Source organism: Myotis daubentonii, chromosome 3 (genome assembly GCF_963259705.1).
Source record: "Myotis daubentonii chromosome 3, mMyoDau2.1, whole genome shotgun sequence".
NCBI classification, from domain to species: Eukaryota; Metazoa; Chordata; class Mammalia; order Chiroptera; family Vespertilionidae; genus Myotis; species Myotis daubentonii.
The window spans coordinates 209,341,542-209,359,641 of NC_081842.1; the positions used below are offsets into that span (position 1 = coordinate 209,341,542).

The 18,100-nt window shown below is 56.9% G+C and overlaps 1 protein-coding gene across 1 annotated transcript in view; it reads right to left on the bottom strand.

Moving 5' to 3' along the window:
• PAX7 (paired box 7) overlaps positions 1 to 18,100 on the bottom strand; it is a 99,567-nt gene that overhangs the window by 36,808 nt on the left and 44,659 nt on the right. The window contains exons 5-7 of the mRNA XM_059691024.1: positions 9,960 to 10,159; positions 3,700 to 3,865; positions 2,346 to 2,548 (exon numbers count right to left, since the gene is read on the bottom strand). Of these exons, the coding sequence (XP_059547007.1) occupies positions 2,346 to 2,548; positions 3,700 to 3,865; positions 9,960 to 10,159 (569 nt within the window). The remainder of the gene's footprint in view (positions 1 to 2,345; positions 2,549 to 3,699; positions 3,866 to 9,959; positions 10,160 to 18,100) is intronic.

Below are 18,100 nucleotides of genomic sequence, written 5' to 3' on the forward strand. Positions count from 1 at the left end.
TCTGCCCCTGTCAGACCCTCCATCTGTCTTCACACCTTTGGTGGGAACCTCTGGGCGAGTGTCCGAAGTTCGCCCAATCCATCACGCCTCCAGCCTCTCCGCCCGCCCCAGGAGCGGGGAGCAAGCTGCCGAGGGTGGGGCTGCATCTGGCTGCTCACGTGGGTGGGTCGTTCCTCCTCTTCCCTCCCGCCCTGAGGTTCCCTTCTGAGCCCCAACGGTGCATGGAACATCCACACTGTTTAACAGCCCCCCTCCCCGCCCCCCCCCATCCCCCGCTGAACCACGCCGCAAGGGGCCTGGTCTCCCAGGCTCTCCTCTGACCTGTGGCAAGAGTGCTGCTTGGGGGATAAACCTCAGCCCACATTGAGACCAGTGTGGCTGGGAAGAGCAGTGATCAGGGGGACAGGTGCCCTGAACGCAGCCCTGGTCCTGCCAATGTGTCCTGGGCCCTCTGTCTGTCCAGTGAGATGGCTGGCCACGTCCTCTCATTGGCCCCCCTCCGATTCGCAAGCAATGCTCCTGTTTTGTTGAGGCCAGGCCGGCCCACATTCTAGGTGGATACCTCGCGTCTCTGCAGCATCCTCCCCCCCCCCCCCACCCCCAGCTCGGGGATCCTGTTGTGTCTATCTCCTGACTCTGGAAGGCGAGCTGGGCCAGTTAGTCCTTGGCCCTAATGAGACGGAGGTCATGGCCTTGAATCCCCAAGAGGCTCCACTGGGGAAACGTCCTGGTCTGCAGGCTGCCTCACCCTCTACCGTGTGGGTCCCCAGGGGCTTGGAGCACCACCGTTAGGAGCTCTGCGTTCAGCTGCATGTTTACCGGGCACTCAACTCTGCATGGACCTGGCTGAGGGCTTTACACAGATGGTCTCCCTTAATCCTCAAGGACCTTGGAGGTAGGTGCTGTAGCGTCCCCATTTCGTGGAGGAGAAAATCAAGGCTTAGAGAGGAGAAGGGAACTTACCCACAAGTAAATGATGGAACTACAATGCCATTAGCCCTGAACGACACACATTAATAGAGGCAAACAGGAATGAATCGAAAACATGCAGAGAATTAACGTTCTTGGGAATGTTTTAGATCAGCGGGAAGGGCTGTGTGCTAATAAAACTTTATTTACAAAAACAGGTAGCTGGATAGGTATGGCCTGGGGGTTGGGGTTGTAGCTGACCTCCCCTTTGGCCTCCCTTTTATTTCAGGCAACAGTTTCTATACTAATTACATTATCTTGGCAATGGGGGGGGGGGGGCGGCGGGATGGGACAGAGAACTAATGCTTCCTTGACCCTATTTGGTAACAGGCTCTGTGCCAGGTGCTCTGACCTATCAGCACGTGAGTGCGGAGACACCTTTCTTAGGTTAGTGCCACTGGGCTTGACCACTCTTCTGTTTAACAGGGGATGAGCTCAAGGATGCTACCTTGCCTGACACCTGGACGGAGGAGCTGGCTTCAAACCCCTCCCGGTCTTCCCCTTTCCCCTGCACTGCAGCTGCTCAGGTAAGTTTGTATCAGACCAGAGGGAGGTGTCTCAGAAGCGGGGAGGCAGGGTAAACCCGTCTTGGATTTAATCCCTTCCCCTGTGCACATCTATCCGAGAGCCTGCTGCGGCCACAAGAATGAACTCGCCAGTTCCGCAAACTCACTAAGAACTTTCAGCATCACCTCGTCCTGTTCCCCAAACCCACCGCTAACCACCATCAGCCTCGGCATTTAAAGTCGGTCCCACGACTCCTAACAGCACCGCCAGGCAATGAGTGACTCAACCAGCAACCAATCACACGCGAGTGAACAGAGTTCCGAGACCCAACGGGAGTGCCATGTAGCTCCCCGGCCACATTCTCTCCACCAACAGGACAGGGTCCTGCCATGCATTGGAAGGCCACTCCTGTGAGAGGCGGGAGATGGAGCACAGGAGGGAATCCAGGAAGGACTCCTGGTTCTAGAATAAGCCCCAGCCACAGTCAAGTCCCCAGGAAATGTGCCCGGCTTCCACCAAGGCACTGGCTGAAAATGCCTGGCGTTCATGGCCTGAACAGCCATGAGGTGGGTGGTGGCCCGTCTCACAAGCTCTGGGTGGCCTGGCGCCAGGAGCAAATCTATAGCACAATATCTATTTGTTTCGGGGCAGGGAGGGGGACAAGAGGTATGGAAACTTGTTATGCAAACCCTTTCTCTGCGTCCACCCTCTGGGCCACCCAGGCCTGCAGCTTGAGAAGACAGACCCAAGGTGAAGGAGCACGAACTTTCTCCCCAGGGAGCACCAGCCTGAGCCACCGAGAGCCCTCGAAGGCCGGGCTGGTGGGCATCCGGCCACGGGGCCATGCGCAGAGGGGCGAGGCCGCCTACCTGAGGAGACAGGCCGTTGCTGACGGGGTTCATGTGGTTGGAGGGCGCCGCTGCGTTCATGAAGCTGTCGGAGTAGCTGGAGAAGCTGTGGCGGGCTCCATAGGCGGAGCTGGTGTCCGCGGCTGCGGCGGCCACAGCCAGCCCCCCCTGGTGCATGGTGGACGGCGGGAGGGGCTGGGGCCGGTGCACGGTGCTGCCCCCATCTGTGGAGAGACCCCGGAGAGGGCTGAACAAGTGGCCTCGCCTGGAAGGGGGGTCTCCCAGGGAGGGAAAGAGCCTCCTGTTTGGAAAGCGAGCTGTGAGCCTCCTCCTCCCAGTGCCCACCCAGTGGAATGAATCTTCTCTTGAAAGGGGACAAGCTGGCTTCTGGGCAGGGCACTAGGGACTGGCCAATCTGCACAGACAGCCAACCAACTTGCCAGGCCACCTCTAGGCAGCTGCACCGGCCCTGCTGCCCAGCGCCTGGCACACATTGGGTGCTCGCTCAGTAACTCGTCTGGACTGAGTCAGACCTCCATTAACCTATCCAGGCATGTCCTGATAGCATTTTTTCGAGTAGCAACCACCTGCCAGGTGCGTTTCCAAACACTAAGGGTATGAAGCAAGACTATGGTTCCCATTTTATAGGTAAAGAAACTGAGGCTCGGTGGGGCTGGGGCACTTGTGCGAGGTGACAGGCTAGTGAGCGGTGTGGTCAAGGTTTGCACCGCTGTATCTGCTCCTAGCTGCTCGGCTGCAATTCCACTCTGTCAGGGCCCCTCCGTGCAGCCTTCCAGCAGACGGGACCATCATCCTTGGCAAAGGTTTAGTTTCTCATCAAGAACCCGAGAAGTTCCCCTGCTTCTCTCCTCAGCCTCCAGAGCTCCAGCCTGCCAGCCCTTTAAGAGGAGGTTACTGGGGCTTCAGGAAGCAGATCTCAGGTCATGGGATTCCTACTGTGTGCTGGCGGGGGGTGGGGGGGTGGGGTGGGGGCAAGGGGAGGGCAGAAGCCGAGACAGCATCCAAGGAGGGGGGGGAGGAATCTTTCTCCTCCTGCAAAGCTCACCTTCTCTTCTGCATCTTAATAGGAAGACCCAGGAGATTCCTGCGACTTAACAGGTTGAGAAGCTCTGCTCTCGATGTGGACCTGGAGGTGGCCCTGCTAACCCTCACTGGATGCTCCGTGGCAGAGCCAGGAAGTTCAAGGGCAGGACCTCACCTTTTTGTCTTAATCGTCTGCCCCTGTGGAAGCTGGCAAGTGGGCATAACTATACAACCCTTGTTATTCCTTCTCTGTTAAGGAAGGAACGGGTGGGCGGAGGAGAGAGGGTCAAAGGGCACGGCTAAGATGCCAGGACGGGGCGCGGGCACTCACCTTGGGAAATGGTGGTGGTGGGGTAGGTGGAATCCGGCAGCTGGTAGGGGGGCAGCGTGGGCATGCCGGTGGGCGGAAAGCCCCCGGGCAGAAGGTGGTTGAACGCTGCCAGCTGATTGGCTCCTGCCTGCTTACGCCAACGCGCACGGCGGTTGCTGAACCAGACCTGTGGGGTTGAGAGTGGAGAATGGAGCCCTCAGCCTGGCTCCTGGTGGAGAGCTGAGACTTAGCTAGAACAAGGCTACCCCAACCGTCTCCCCTTCTCCCCCTCCGCTGTCACCCTCCGTCCAGGCAGCATCCTCCCCCAGGAGGACATCCCCACCTTTCTGTGCTGGGGACAGTTTGCAGAGAGCTGTCATAGGCACGGTCCCGTTCTGTCCTCATGACCTCCCAGAGGGGCTTATGATCATTACCCCATTTTACAGATGAGCAAACTGAGACCCAGAGAGAGTGAGTGACTTGCCCACGTGACAGGCTATGTGACTCTGGGTACAGTGCTCATTCCATTGCAGCTGCTCCTGCCCAGAGGGATGGCAGTGGGTAGACTGTCCTTGTTCCCACACACCCAGCTCCCACCTCCTCCAGGAAGCCCCCAAGGGGGAAGCCACGCACCCAGAACCCACCAGAATCCAGGATGAGACCAGATGAAAACCAGTTCTTTGTCCGGAGCCTGAGGCCCCGCTCTGCTTCTCCGGCACAGGCCCCCTTGGCTGGGGAAACCACCTCCCACAGTCACGGGGGTTTGTGAAATAGGCATCAGTGGAAAACTAACCTAACATCTTTGCGACTCCCTTTCCTCCAAGCCCTGTGCTGGCGCTTCACCGGTCTGTCCGTGCACGGAACCACGAGCCATGTCCTCCTATTCCCATTGCACAGAAGGGAAAACGGAGGCTCACCAAGGTCAAATAACTTGCCAAGACCACACAGGTGCATCTAAGGTTCCAACTTAAATCAGCCTGACTTTCCAGAACCCACTTACCCGAATTGCGCAACAAGATCTGGGCCGGGCCAGAGAAAGAGAATGAGTGCGCCAAACAGGGGCTGCTCTAAGGGGGCTCATCTCTGCCGCTAAGCTTTGCATATGCTGTTCCCTCTCTGACTCCTCAGCCTGCAGGCTCAGCTGAATCGTCTCCTCCGACTCCAAGTCCTTAATCATGCCCGGAAGGTAAGTTCAAGCAGGTGCTGCCTTTTCTCAGAGACTCACGTGTGTTTCCTCACAGTTTTCCTATTTACTGTGGGTTTTTTTGACGATGCTTCTCTTCGTTCCTCAGGCTCCAGGTTCTGTGGGCAGAGGCCCTGCAGCCCTTGCTCACTGCTCACTGCTCCATAGGTGCTCACCCAATACTTGTTGCATGAATGAATGAATGAATGAATGAATGAATGAATGAATGAACAAATGAACGAACAAACAAGGGAAGGAAGAGAGGACTTTGCCGGGACTGGGGCCACAGGCTCAATTGGGAGCCCCTCCTTGCAGGGTGAAGACCCCAACCTTCCCTGGCATAGGATCACTGAGACGCCCTGACCTCCAGACCACACCTGCTGATATGCCAGCTGGAAGGAGGGGTCTTATGTGTCCCTGGTATCGCTTGTCTTTTCTCCCAGGGGAGAAACGGGGGTCAGCTTTCTAAGCTGGTGGACAGAGCAGCCGGTTCTCACCAGCACAGGATTCACAGAGAAAGGAGTCGGGGCCGCTAAGTCAGGAGTGAAAACTGGCACCCAAATAAAACCGAAGTCCCGACTTCTCCCTTCCCCAGGGCACCGAGGGCTCTCCGGGGCATCCTGTTTCCTGAGCTAATATTTCATCTGGCCCCTTTCTCGATGCAGCACAGACGAAAGGAACATGATGGGCAGTCTTGGGTTCAAGTCCTAGCACAGCTGCCTATGAAGTGTGTCTTCAGGAAGTTACTGCTCTTAGCTAAATCTCAGATTTCTCACCTGCCAACTGGGGAGACTAATCCTCCCTCCCTCCCTCCTAGGATTATGGTGAGGAAGGTAAAGATAATGTATGTAAAGTGTTGAGCATCGTGCCTGGCATCAAAGTGCATGAGACACGGGATCTAGTGTTGTGAAAAGATTTGGTTTAAGTTGCTAATTAGCGAGTCCATCTAGAGCAGTGGTTCTCAACCTTCCTAATGCCGCAACCCTTTCATACAGTTCCTCATGTTGGGGTGACCCCCAATTTCATTGTTACAAATTGAACATAATGAAAGCATAGTGATTAATCACAAAAACAACATGTAATTATATATGTGTTTTCCGATGGTCTTAGGCGACCCCTGTGAAAGGGTCGTTCGACCCCCAAAGGGGTCACGACCCACAGGTTGAGAACCGCTGCTCTAGAGTAGATCCTCCAAAATGCGATTCAGCTCCGGGCGGCCTTGGGGTCTAGAAGAAACACAGGCTCGGGGATCTTGGCAACAGGACACAATAGATTTGTCTGCCTCCAAGGAAGATGTGTGCCAGGGTGGGGTCAGCCTCCAGCTGTTTAAAAATGAAGATTGCTCCAGAGGAGGTTACTGGCCCCCAGGCATGTGTCCTCCTGCCTGACACCCCGTCCCCCCACCGCCCCCCCCTTCACAGTGGCCGAGACAGGGGACTATCATAATGAACCCCCACTTATGGCACTTTCGTGTGCTGGCCACTTTCTAAGTGTGTGTGTGTGTGTGTGTGTGTGTGTGTGTATTTCCATGTCATTTCATCCTCAGACCCTATTATTTCATCTCCACTTTGCAGATGAGGAACCTGAGAGCGAAGGGAGTAATTGATGGAGCTGGAATTCGCACCGAGGCCTCTGTCTCTGAGATGACTCAATCACTCCACTCTCCCACCCATCTCTCATGGCACTGAGGGAAGAGGGCATGAAAACTGGTTGCCAAAGGGAGGGGATTGGGGCGCTGGGTGAAAAGGTGAAGGGATCAAGAAATATAAATGGGTGGTTACAAAACAGTCATGGGGACATAAAGTTCAGCATAAGGACAGAGTCCATAATATTGTAATGACCATGTATGGTGCCAGGTGGGGACTGAAAATACGGGAAAATTCTTTGTAAAGTATAGGACTATCTAAGCCAGGGGTGGGCAAACTTTTTGACTCGAGGGCCACAATGGGTTCTTAAACTGGACTGGAGGGCCGGAACAAAAGCATGGATGGAGTGTTTGTGTGAACTAATACAAATTCAAAGTAAACATCATTACATAAAAGGGTACGGTCTTTTTCTTTTTTAGTTTTATTCATTTCAAACGGGCCGTAGTTTGCCCACGGCTGGTAAGCACTACGCTGTACATGTGAAACTAACACAAAATAATATTGAGTGTAAACTGTAACTGAAAAATAAAATTTAAGTTAAAAAATCGCATATGATTGCAAAATCCCTGAGCCATAGACTCTTAGAATCAGACGCCGAGACCTCAACAGTCTAGAGGAGGGGTTCTCAACCTGTGGGCCGCGATCCCTTTGGGAGTTGACCGACCCTTTCACAGGGGTCGCCTAAGACCATCGGAAAACACATATATAATTACATATTGTTTTTGTGATTAATCACTATGCTTTAATTATGTTCAATTTGTAACAATGAAAATAAATCCTGCATATCAGATATTTGCATTACGATTCATAACAGTAGCAAAATTACAGTTATGAAGTAGCAACGAAAATAATGTTATGGTTGGGGGTCACCACAACATGAGGAACTGTATGAAAGGGTCGTGGCATTAGGAAGGTTGAGAACCACTGGTCTAGAGCCATAAAACCGAAGCAGTGCTCGGGTGGCTTCGAGCTCCTTGCCACACTACCCACGGCAGAAACCCTCTCCGGGGTCTCTGATAGACGGAATGTGGCACTGCTGCTTGATTGCTTCAGGTAACGGGGATCTCATCACCTCACAAGGCAGCCCTGATTGTCGGTCAGGATCCTGGAACTTCAAGGGGGCCTTAGTGACCCTTTCGTTAAATTCCTTTATTTATAGATGGAAAATTAAGTCTCAGGAAAGGAAACTGATTTGTTAAAGGTGCTGCTGCTGATCAGAGGCAGGAACCCAGGGGAACCTAGACCTGTGGCCCCCAGTCCTATGATCTCACTTCTGCCGACCTTTATATGGGACTCAGGACATCTCCCTACCGGCCTGGTCCTACCCTGGGGGCCTCTCAGAGCAGAGCAGCCATGTCCTCCAAGTCTCCTCTTCTCCAGGCCAAATGTCCCATCATTCCTGTCTCCATTTTTGTTTGTTTTGTTTTGTTACCCTTTGTTCATTCTTTAAAAAAAAAAAAAAGCATTTCTTGTTCTGGCCTCTGCAGGGAAAGCTCTCAGGCTGGGAGCTCACAGCCTGAGGGGGACCCCGCCCTGCCCAGGGGGAGCCCAGAGTCTGACAGGGGAGTCAGCATGTGGAGGATGTCTGCCTGGGCCCCTCACTCTGGGTTTGTCTGTTCCCCTCTTCCCAGCCCCCTCCCTCCCTCCCTGGACCTTGAGTGACACCTGTTTCTGGGTCTCCTGGGCCAATAAAAGCACTGCCCTGACAGCCAGGGGATTTTACAAGCAGCGGCCAGGCTTCAAGGTGGTGGGAAGCAGCCGTGGCCCCCAGACGTGGGAATGAGAAAGCACCGAGGAATGTGCCCCGAGAACAGCTGCAGGAGGATCAGAGGGGAGGGAGGCCGCGGGGGCAGGCTCGGGTATCGCCCGGAGAGGAGGGGAGGCGATGAGATGAGCTGGCTGCTGCCGCCTGCCCTGCCCCTTGGGTCTCTCTCAAAGGCAGCCAAGCTCCCTCCTGCCACCGCAGGAGTGGGGGTGGGGGGATGGAGGGAGGTACATTGGTTCCTGGAATGGTTAAATGCCACTTTGCTTCTAGAACTTTCCCTATTGCTTTCAGATTCCAGCTCTGACTCCGTTTCTACTTCCTGGATGGGAAGAACCTGGTCTCTGGGTATCTCCAGGCCCAGCTCAGCCCCAATCCAGCTCTGCCTCTGGGCATGCCACTTCTCCCAGCCTCAGCTCCTGTACCCACAGCTTGGGGGTGACCATGCCAACCCGGACACGGGGGTCTGAGGCTCCACCAGGTCATGCACGAGAAGCCCAAGCCCTCTGACTGGCACAAGGTGGGTGCCCAACAAAGGCTGGTTAGCCTCGGATGGAAGTGCCCCCAGGGAGCAGTTTGGGGTGACCCCTCTGCCGAACTGTGCCCCCCATTCAGGAAGAAGACAGGCCAGGAATGGTTCCCACGGGAGCTGTCCCTCATGACCTCCTCCTCCACCACCCAGCCTGAGCCCTCCCCAGCAGGCGGACACTCGCTGCACTCAGCGGCAAGTCCGACCCCGCTACAGGCCTGCACCCCAATAGGCTCTGCTCTTTCTGCACTCCCCCTCTTCCACCCCTGATGGCTAGGGACCGACCTGACACTCGAGGGCGTGAAGGGGGTTAGCCACCCTCTTCTGATGTTTCCAACCCACCAGGAACCCACCATGCCTGCCCAGTCTGCTTGCATGCTTCCCATAACGGGAAACTCATTACCCATCTTAGGAAGCTAGGCCTGTTCAGAAATTTTCCTCCAAACTACTTTCTCCCCTCATCAGAGATTTGGAGATTTTTGTTCTCTCTGAGTCTCCTCTTCTAGTTGAGCTACTGTCCTTCCTTCTTCTCTTCCTTCCTTCTTCCTCCCTCCCTCCTTTCCACCCTCTCTTTCTTTTTTTAAAAATATATTTTATTGATTTTTTACAGAGAGGAGGGAGAAGAATAGAGTTAGAAACATCAATGAGAGAGAAACATCGATCAGCTGCCTCCTGCACACCCCCTCCTGGGGATGTGCCTGCAACCAAGGTACATGCCCTTGACCGGAATCGAACCCGGGACCCTTCAGGCCGCAGGCGGACGCTCTATCCACTGAGCCAAACCGGTTAGGGCCCTCTCTTTCTTCTTTTCTCTCTCTTTCCCTTTTCCTTTCTCCCTCCCTTGAGCTCTTCTCTTCCTCTGCCTCTCTCCCTCCATCCCTCTGCTCATCTTTTCTTTAAAGTACTTGTTGCCTGGAGAGATGTCAGCAGGCCTCGCCACAGCTTCCGGCTTCCCCCTCCATCAGTCAGTCAGTCAACCAACGCTTGCTGCCCACTTCCTCTGCATCGATTGCTGGTGGCATTATCGGTCTACACGGTCCTCAGACCACTTGCTGCAGAGCTCCCCGGGGGCCCAGCGAGCCCTCAGACCCTGGCCGCCCCACTTCCTTAATTCCAGCCGCTGGGTTAGGGCCGCAGTGCCAACCCGAGACGCCTCCTCACCTGGACGCGCGCCTCAGTCAGCTTGGTCCTCTGTGCCAGCTCCTCGCGGGTGTAGATGTCCGGGTAGTGCGTCCTCTCGAAGGCCTTCTCCAGCTCCTCCAGCTGCTCGGCCGTGAACGTGGTCCGACTGCGGCGCTGCTTGCGCTTCAGGGGGAGGTCCGGTTCCGACTCCACGTCTGAGCCCTCGTCCAGCCGGTTCCCTACGGCCAGGCGAGAGGGAGGGAGAGGGCGGCCTGGTGAGATGGAGGGGTGCGCTGGGCCCCCCTTCCAGCCCATCACGGCACCGAGGGAGCATCCCCCTGGAGCACCGGGCACTGTTTATCAGAAGGAAGAGTGGGAAGCGACCCCATGCCCAGCCCTGGGGGACTGGCTCAACACTTTACGGCACAGTCAGTCCTTAAAGACGAGACTCCGCTGCAGTCGGGCATTTAGGTTATTTCCACGGACAGGAAGGATGTGGTGACATAGGAGGCAGGGGGTGGTTTCATGATGAAGAACATGTGTCAACATTTCTAGAACCACATTCCCCGAAAAGAAGATAACTTTGTGGCATATTAACGACCCCTGAATAATCCTGACGCTAAGAAAAAGGGCAGGTACACACCAGCGTGCAAAGATCCATCCCCCTGTGGGAAAGCAGGTGGGTGGCACGTTATGGAACACCACAGTCCAAGATCAGCAGGTGTTAACCTCCGGGTGGCGGAACTTTTGTTTTTCTTCTTTATACTTGTTTATAGTTTAGTACTTTTAAAATGACAACCATTTAAACAACGATGTTATTGCATTTGGGGGAAAGACTGCAAAAATGGAGGAAAGGAGAGAGGCAGGAAGGAAGGGGGGGGGAGGGAGGGACGGAGGCAGCAAATGCAATAGTGTCCTGTCTCCATCCCTGTTCTTAACCCAATTGCTTCAAATGTTGGTTCCGTGAATAGGCCGAGAGTCCTCCCACAAGGGACAACCCCCCCCACCCCCCCACCCCCACCCCCCCACCCCCACCCCCAATAACCTCAGGCAGCCTCTTAGATGTCACCTGGAGGTGAGGGAAAGGCATCCAGGCAGAGGGGAGAGTGCGGGCAAAGGCCTGGCCTGTCAAAGGGCACGAGGGGCCGTGTTCTCATGGGGCAGTGCCCTTCCACCTGCGTGCCCTCCCTCTGTCCTGCTGCCTTGGCCACTGGACAGTCATGCCTGCTTTTGATCGGTCACTGCCAGGCTGTCCCTGATTATGACAATAAGAGAACCACAGGAAAGGGAGCCCTCCCTTCATCGTGGCCGAAGGCAGAGACTGAAGGCAGAGACTGGGGTTGGATCCATCCCCTTCATCCACCCTTTCCCGGCTGCCTGTCAACCCGTCACTGAGAGGCGGCCACGGGGGGCACAGCTGGCAGCCGGGGCACCTTCCCCAGCACGTCTGGGGCTCAGAGCCAAAGACAACTAATCGCAAGGACTCGTTTCCTGAAACTCACTGCGTAGCCTCAGTTTTCTGACAGCGGCAAGGAGGGGGAGCCTTCAGAAGGAGGTAGCAGGGCGTGGCAGGCAGGCAGGGAGGAGGCCCGCCCGCAGGTGAGCGGGGCACCGGACTCCCCCCTCCAGTGGGGACCAGGAGCTGAGTGAGAAGGACCGGTGGCCCTGTCCTCGGAGTCACCCCAGTCTGACTCAGCCTCAGTTCCGTCCAGAGCCACGCTGTCCAGCAACGCCGCGATGGGGGGACGCTCGGACCTGCGTGCTTCCACGTGGTGGTATCAGCCACGCGGGACGAGCACTGGACACGTGTCTAGTGCAACTGAAGAACTGAATGTTCCCTGTTATTTCACTTTCATTCGCATTTACGCAGCCAGGTGTGGCTGGTGGCTACACACAGGACAGTACACATTTAACACTGCGGTTCCCTCTTTCTAACAAGGAGAGGACCCGCCTCTAGTAGAATTAGCAACATTGTTTTCATGGGTCCCACCGACGTACAGGACATGATACTCATTTTCCAATCACGGGAGCATTCGTTTCCTTGAATTTCGTATAAAGTAAATTTTTAAGGAAATAGTAGAACAGGCCCTGGGGTGTACCCCAAAGCATGAATGCAGTTAGCAACTGACCGGCCGCGGGATGCATTCAAGGTGCTTCCGACACTGCCCTGCCCAGCCTCAGTGCCCACGCGGGCCCCGTGTGCATCCAGTGCCCTGGCCCTCCAAACTCTGGGCAGCTTTCTAGGCTCACCGTGGAGTCTGAGTCTCCTTCCTCCTCATCTCCCGGCTCCTCCCACCCCTTGTTCAGCACAGATCTGGGGTCTCTGGGGGCCCAGAGAGCTGCCCAGACCGAAACCAGACTGGGGAAGGCAAAGCGCGGCCCTCAGGCCTCTTGGTTGAAAGGCTCCTCTAGGATGTTGACGGTTGCCATAACAACTCTCTGGACGCTGAGTGGAGAGCAAGGTTCTGTCCCACTAGCCAGAGATGGAGAGAGGCCGAAGGGACCGGGACTGTGTGACTCTAGGCCTCCGCCCTGGCCCAGCCCAGGGAAGACAGCCTTCTTGGTCTGTGCCAGCTCCACAGCCGGACTGGGCTACTGGCGCTTTTACAAAGAGGGGAACAGGCTCAGAGAGGTTCAGTAACTTGATGGAGGCCACACAGCCTGTAAGTCCATACTCACTCCTGGAGAAGGAAGGGGAAGGAGGATAGGTTGGGGGGAGTGGGGGGCCGTCTGGGGCAGCTCTGGTCTAGTCAGGAGTCCTGGTCTGGGAGGCCTGACACCCGGATGCTGGGCTCTCTCTCTCCCTCACTGTGTGGCCTGGGATCAGTGGCTTCCCCTCTGGACCCCGGTTTTCCCAGTTGTGAAAATGAAGATGATGACATATGCCTGCAGGCCCCATGGGGCTGCTGGGAGAATGGAATGAAATGAAGACTGCGGGGATCAGTTGGAGCCGTAGCGGGGCACGCACATGAAGGGTGCTGCTGCTGCTGATGGTGATGGTAATGGTGATTGCAGGAAGGGTAGAGGGTGGGTGCAGGACCAAAGCAGCCTGAGAGAGGGGGGCTCACTCACAAAGAGCCCTGATGCCACCCCCCGCCCTCACTTCAGTTTCCCCAATGATGCTCTCCCCGCCTCTGGAACCCATTAGTCTCGAGTTAAATTAATCAACAGGATTAGGTGGACTTGGCCACAGAGAGGCCCCGATGGCTGGGGCTGAGTCCTCCACGCAGTGAAAGCCCGGGCAGCTGGCACAGGGAGGGGCTGTGGGCGAGGGGACATGGGAGCGCATTCATTAAACGGAAGCTGCACAGAGGCGGGCAGGGGAGCAGCGTCCTGGCCAGCTGCAGCCCTGTCTCCTGTCTCCAGCAGCTGTGCGACGGGAAGATTCGTGGAGGCGGGACAGGCTGGTGCTGGAGATAGGACCCCCTCCCCCACGAGAGAGAGAGAGAGAGAGAGAGAGAGAGAGAGAGAGAGAGAGAGAGATGGGGAGGGACCCTCCTGGGTTCCCGGGTCCTCTCTCTGCTTAGGGATGTGGGGAGTCCCATACAGAGCAAGGAAGAAAACCAGCCCCACCGTGGGGCCCTCCCAACCTTTTGGGGGGAAACAGCCTCTGTCTTAGGAAGCTCCCCATGTGATGGGAGAGCGATCAGGTATCCCCCCGTTCTGGGATGTTCCCAGTCCGATGAAGGAAACCAGTCCCCATGTGAATCAGGGCCAGGGCAGGTGTGAAACATGTGACCCACAGAACAGCGTGAGGAGGGAGTGAGGGACAGGGTGGGGGTAGGGAGAGGGGGGAACCCTAAGGGTGGGCAGGATGAGGTCTGCTCGGGCAGAGGCCAGCCCAGGCCAGGCTGCTGGAAGCGGGGAGCATATGGCTGGGGCAGCCCCACAGCCCCCACCCCAGCCTCCCCCTCCTCTGGAGAACACCAGCTTTCACAGCCATTGACCCCGGAAGCCTCGATACGCCAGCGAGGCCCCACCACACACGCCCTGCCTGTGTCCGACGCACCCTGCCTCTCCACGTGGTACCGTCCAGCTCTCGGCCTCCGAATATGACCGAGCCAGGCCGTCTCCCACGCTCCAGCTTCTGAACCGGAGCTTCCTCTGCTTGGAACGCCTCCCCACCACCAGGAGCCGCCTGCTCAGCCAGCAGAGCCCAGCTCTTGGGTGCTCCCCGGCACGACTTCCTGGGCCCGTCAGGCTGGTTTCGGTGCCAATACTTGGGGCTCTCCAAGCTCAATGGGAGACACCAAACTCGCCTTCTCTGGGTGTCTGGGCCCCACTGCACCAGGAGACCCGTGACTGCAACAGGGGCGGTGCCAGCACACAGCAGGTGCTCAATAAAGGCTTCTCGGATGAATAGGGCTTCGAAGGACAATGGCAAAGTTTCTTTGAAATAGTCCTGCCTCAAGGCAACAGTGAGCACCGTAAGTTTGTGCACACATCCTACAGTGCACAAACCTTTCACTGACCTGACACGGTTTGTCCCCTTAGCCCCGGAGGGCCAGGCCGGCAGGAGTAGCCCCATTTTCCAGATGCTCAGTGGAATCCCAGGGGAGTGGGCCTGGGAGGGAAACCCAGGGCTCAGGACTCCCAGCCCAGCGACAATCGACTTTGCTGCAGTGAATTCCCGGGGATGGAGGATTCCGTTTCTGATCATGGAAACTAACTCAGGTGGCTGTTCTCCATCCCTGCCCCCCAAGCCTTCCCTGCTCTCCCTTTGACCAAGGAAAAGCCTGGAAATGAGACGTCACAGTTTCTGGACCTGCAGGAGGGAGTGGACACATCTCCAAATCCTCGTCAGAAATTCTGGACCAGCAATGGCCTTACGGTGTGGGGTCCTTCTCTCAGACCCCCCACCCCCACAGACACCTTCCCACTCCCGTCCCTGCCGCCTCCCACCCCAGCCTTTATTACAGTTTAACATAGGCCGGCTCGAGCTGCGGCAGAGAAGCGAATCACATAATAGTTGATATGCGTTTTAATCAAGTAATTCGGGCAGAGCCGGGAGCTGGCGAGTGTGGACGGGGCGTCCCTGAATACCAAACAGGCCTGGGCGCAGGTCTCAGCAAATGGAAAAGTCATTTACAGCTCAGCTGGGGGCCCGGACAGCCAGGGCCAGGCGGCGCCCTCCCGTGCACTCCTCCCTGGAACCGCTCAGCTGTAACCGGCGTGTGGTGCGTGCATCTAGGTAATGTCTGCAGGAGCCCACCCCCACCTCACCCGCACACAGGGCCAGGCGACAGGGATCAGAACGGGAGGTGGTGCTCGAACCCCAAGACAGACCTCCCGGAAGCGACCTCCTCCTGGCCACCTCCTCTGCCTGAACTTCTCCTGGGTGCCCATCTCGGCCCCACCACCCAGGCACCCACAGGACAAACCCTGCACTCCTCCTGACACCCCTCTCCTCTCCCCTCACACCTCACATGCAACCAGCCCAGAGCCACAGCCAGGAGATTCAGGGGCCCTGTGAGCCCCCAACCTACCCCACACCCCACCCTCCCTGGACGCCAGCAACCCCAGCGACTGCAGGCCTTTGCAGAGGCTGGGTCCTCCGCCTGGAGCCCCTCCCCAGCCCCCCATGGCCTGCCTTTTTCAGGGGGGCCGGGCCACGCAGAGGGGGCATTGAAAAGCACAGGCTCCTGGCAGTTTGCCTGGTTCTGTGGATTCCACGTGTAAGACATGGGTAATAGTAGGGCCCCATGCACCCGCCTTGCTTTGCATTTCTCCACAGTCCACGTCGCAATCTCACGCGCTAAATACTCTACTCCACTGTTTGTCCCCAGCTCCCTGCCCCCCACTGTCCCCAGAGCACACGCTCCATGCGGGGTGGGTGTTTACGTCTTCTTTGTTCGCTGCTGACTCTCCAGTGTTGGGCACAAAGTGGGCGCTCAAGTACCTGCGGGATGAATGAATGAGTGGACGCGTGAGGAGGTGAAAACACACGGAACAGTGCCAGGGACACGCGTGTGTGTTACATGCCGTTTCGGAGGCTCCCACTCCTGGAGACCCTATGAATGAATGAATGACGTCCACAATGTCCCGCCCCTGCTCGGCTCCTGGGGGCTCGGGCCTGTGGCTTGTCTTACGAAAACCCACCTCATGTTTGGTCTCCCACCTCTCCTGCCGCCTTCCATGCTTCCCAGCATTATTTCTCCTGAGGCGCCCGGCGCAGGACAGCCTCCGTGCTGTCGTTTCTGCCTCCAGGCATGTTCCGGGCTTACTGTGCTCTGGGACCCATGTGTCCATCTTTCTGGCGGTCCAGGGTGTCCGGAGAGCTCTCCTCCAACACCAGGCCTCAGACGAATCCGCTCTTTCCTACCGGCCTTTGTCACTGTCCAGCTTCCACATCCACGTGTAGTAATCAGGCACGTGGGATGCTGGGGCGTGGCCGACCTCAGCCGTGGTCTCCAGTGACACATCTCTGCCCTTGGTGACCGTTCCGAACTCTGCCATTGCTGCCCTTCCCCATCTCAGCCTGCCGATTCCTTGGCTTTTCCGTGACTCCTCGCCCTTTCCGACTCAGCTGGGCATCACCCCTCCCGGACAGCGTCCTCGTCTATCTGGGCGTGAGGTGCCCAGGTTGCCGGGACTCAGCAAAACCGTCTGCATCTAATGCACTGCAGGCCTGCTCTCGCGAGGCCTCCCGGGGGATGCGAGGCACCGGAAGGCGGGAACCCAAGTAGGTCCTATCTACCTTCAAATCCTATGCGACTCCTCAGGCCCTGAGATGCGTCAGCTGGCCCAATTTCACTCTCCCGACTCAAGGAGACGGGGGAGGGGGGAAAGTGCGCTTAGGAAGCTTGCACCGAAATTTGACAAAACTCTCCCTTCTCTGGGAAGCCCCCATCTAACCCATCAGGCTGCCCCCCCCCCCCCCCCCCCCCCCCGTATTTTTTACTCTGAACCTGATCGTGGCTTTGGTACCAACAGCACAATGCGGTCCTCAGCCACTAGAGGGCGCTCTTTCTACATGCCTCCCAGGAAGGGGCAGATCTGGGAAGGAGGAAGCAGTACTGCTTGACATGGTACCGTGTGGTTGTTGCCGGCATTCAGAGCCATGCTTTCTCACGGGGGCTCCGGAGCTTTTCTGCATGAAACTGTGCACCAAGCACAAGCCGCCACCAATGGGCGAGGAGAGAGGGCTTGTAGGGGGCTGGAGCCCTCGGAGGCAAAGGCGAAAGAGAAGACTTACTGGGAGCCAGTCCCAAACTGAGGGTCACCTGCCCTGAAGGCAAGGAGTGACGATGAAGATGCCATGCGGACCCTTCCAACTCAGTCTCCTGAACTTGTCGGTGTCCTAGGCAACAGGTTAGCAAACGTGGAGTTTGGAAGGGGCAGCAGCTGTGGATGGGGGAGGGCAGGAGGCGGGGCAGGTAGGCAGGCGCCTGAGAGGCCGGAGCAAGCCCACCATCAGAGGGGCTCAGCTCACTGTCCCCTTTCACACTCTCCCTGTGACTTTAAGACAACCCTGAAAACAATCACAGCTTTCTTTGACTTCTTCAGTGGGCAACGGGCAGAGCTCTGCCAGCTCCTGAAAGGGGCTTGCCACGGGGTCTGTCTTACGGAGCACGGCCGAGGCCGCCGCAGGCAGATATGGGGGGTGGTGGGAAGAGAAGCTGTGGGGTCGGATGGACCTGGGATTCCTGTGAATTCTGGATCTGCCTCCTGAGAGCTATCGATGCTAGACGTGCTTTTTAACTCCCAAGCAGCATTCTATTTCTAAAATGGGGATGAATGCATGAATGAATGCATGCATGAATGAATACCCCTTTGCCATCCCTTCCTTACTCTACCATGGTGGGGGCTCTGCACAACCCCAGCCACGCCCACAGCCCCCACATCCCATCCCATCCCCAGGGAAAGCCATCCCAGCTGTAAATGGTGCCCATGAGAGGAGAGGGTGCCGGAGTCTCAGGTAAGTGCTGCAGCTGCTACACAAATGCTGGCAGGTGCTAAGGGCCCCAGAGGGAGACAGACCCTCAGGAAGCTGGGCCTGGGGCGGCCTGGGGAGGCTTTAAAACCAGCGAAGGGGAAAGAGCAGCAGCTGGGGCCCCCGTGGCCAGATGAAGCTGCCGGGCATGGCCAGGAAAAGGCAACCCGGCCACCCGTCAGCACCCCACAAAGGCCCAGTGAAAGGACCATATGCCTGAGAAGTCAAGCCTGCCGGACCCTCCTTC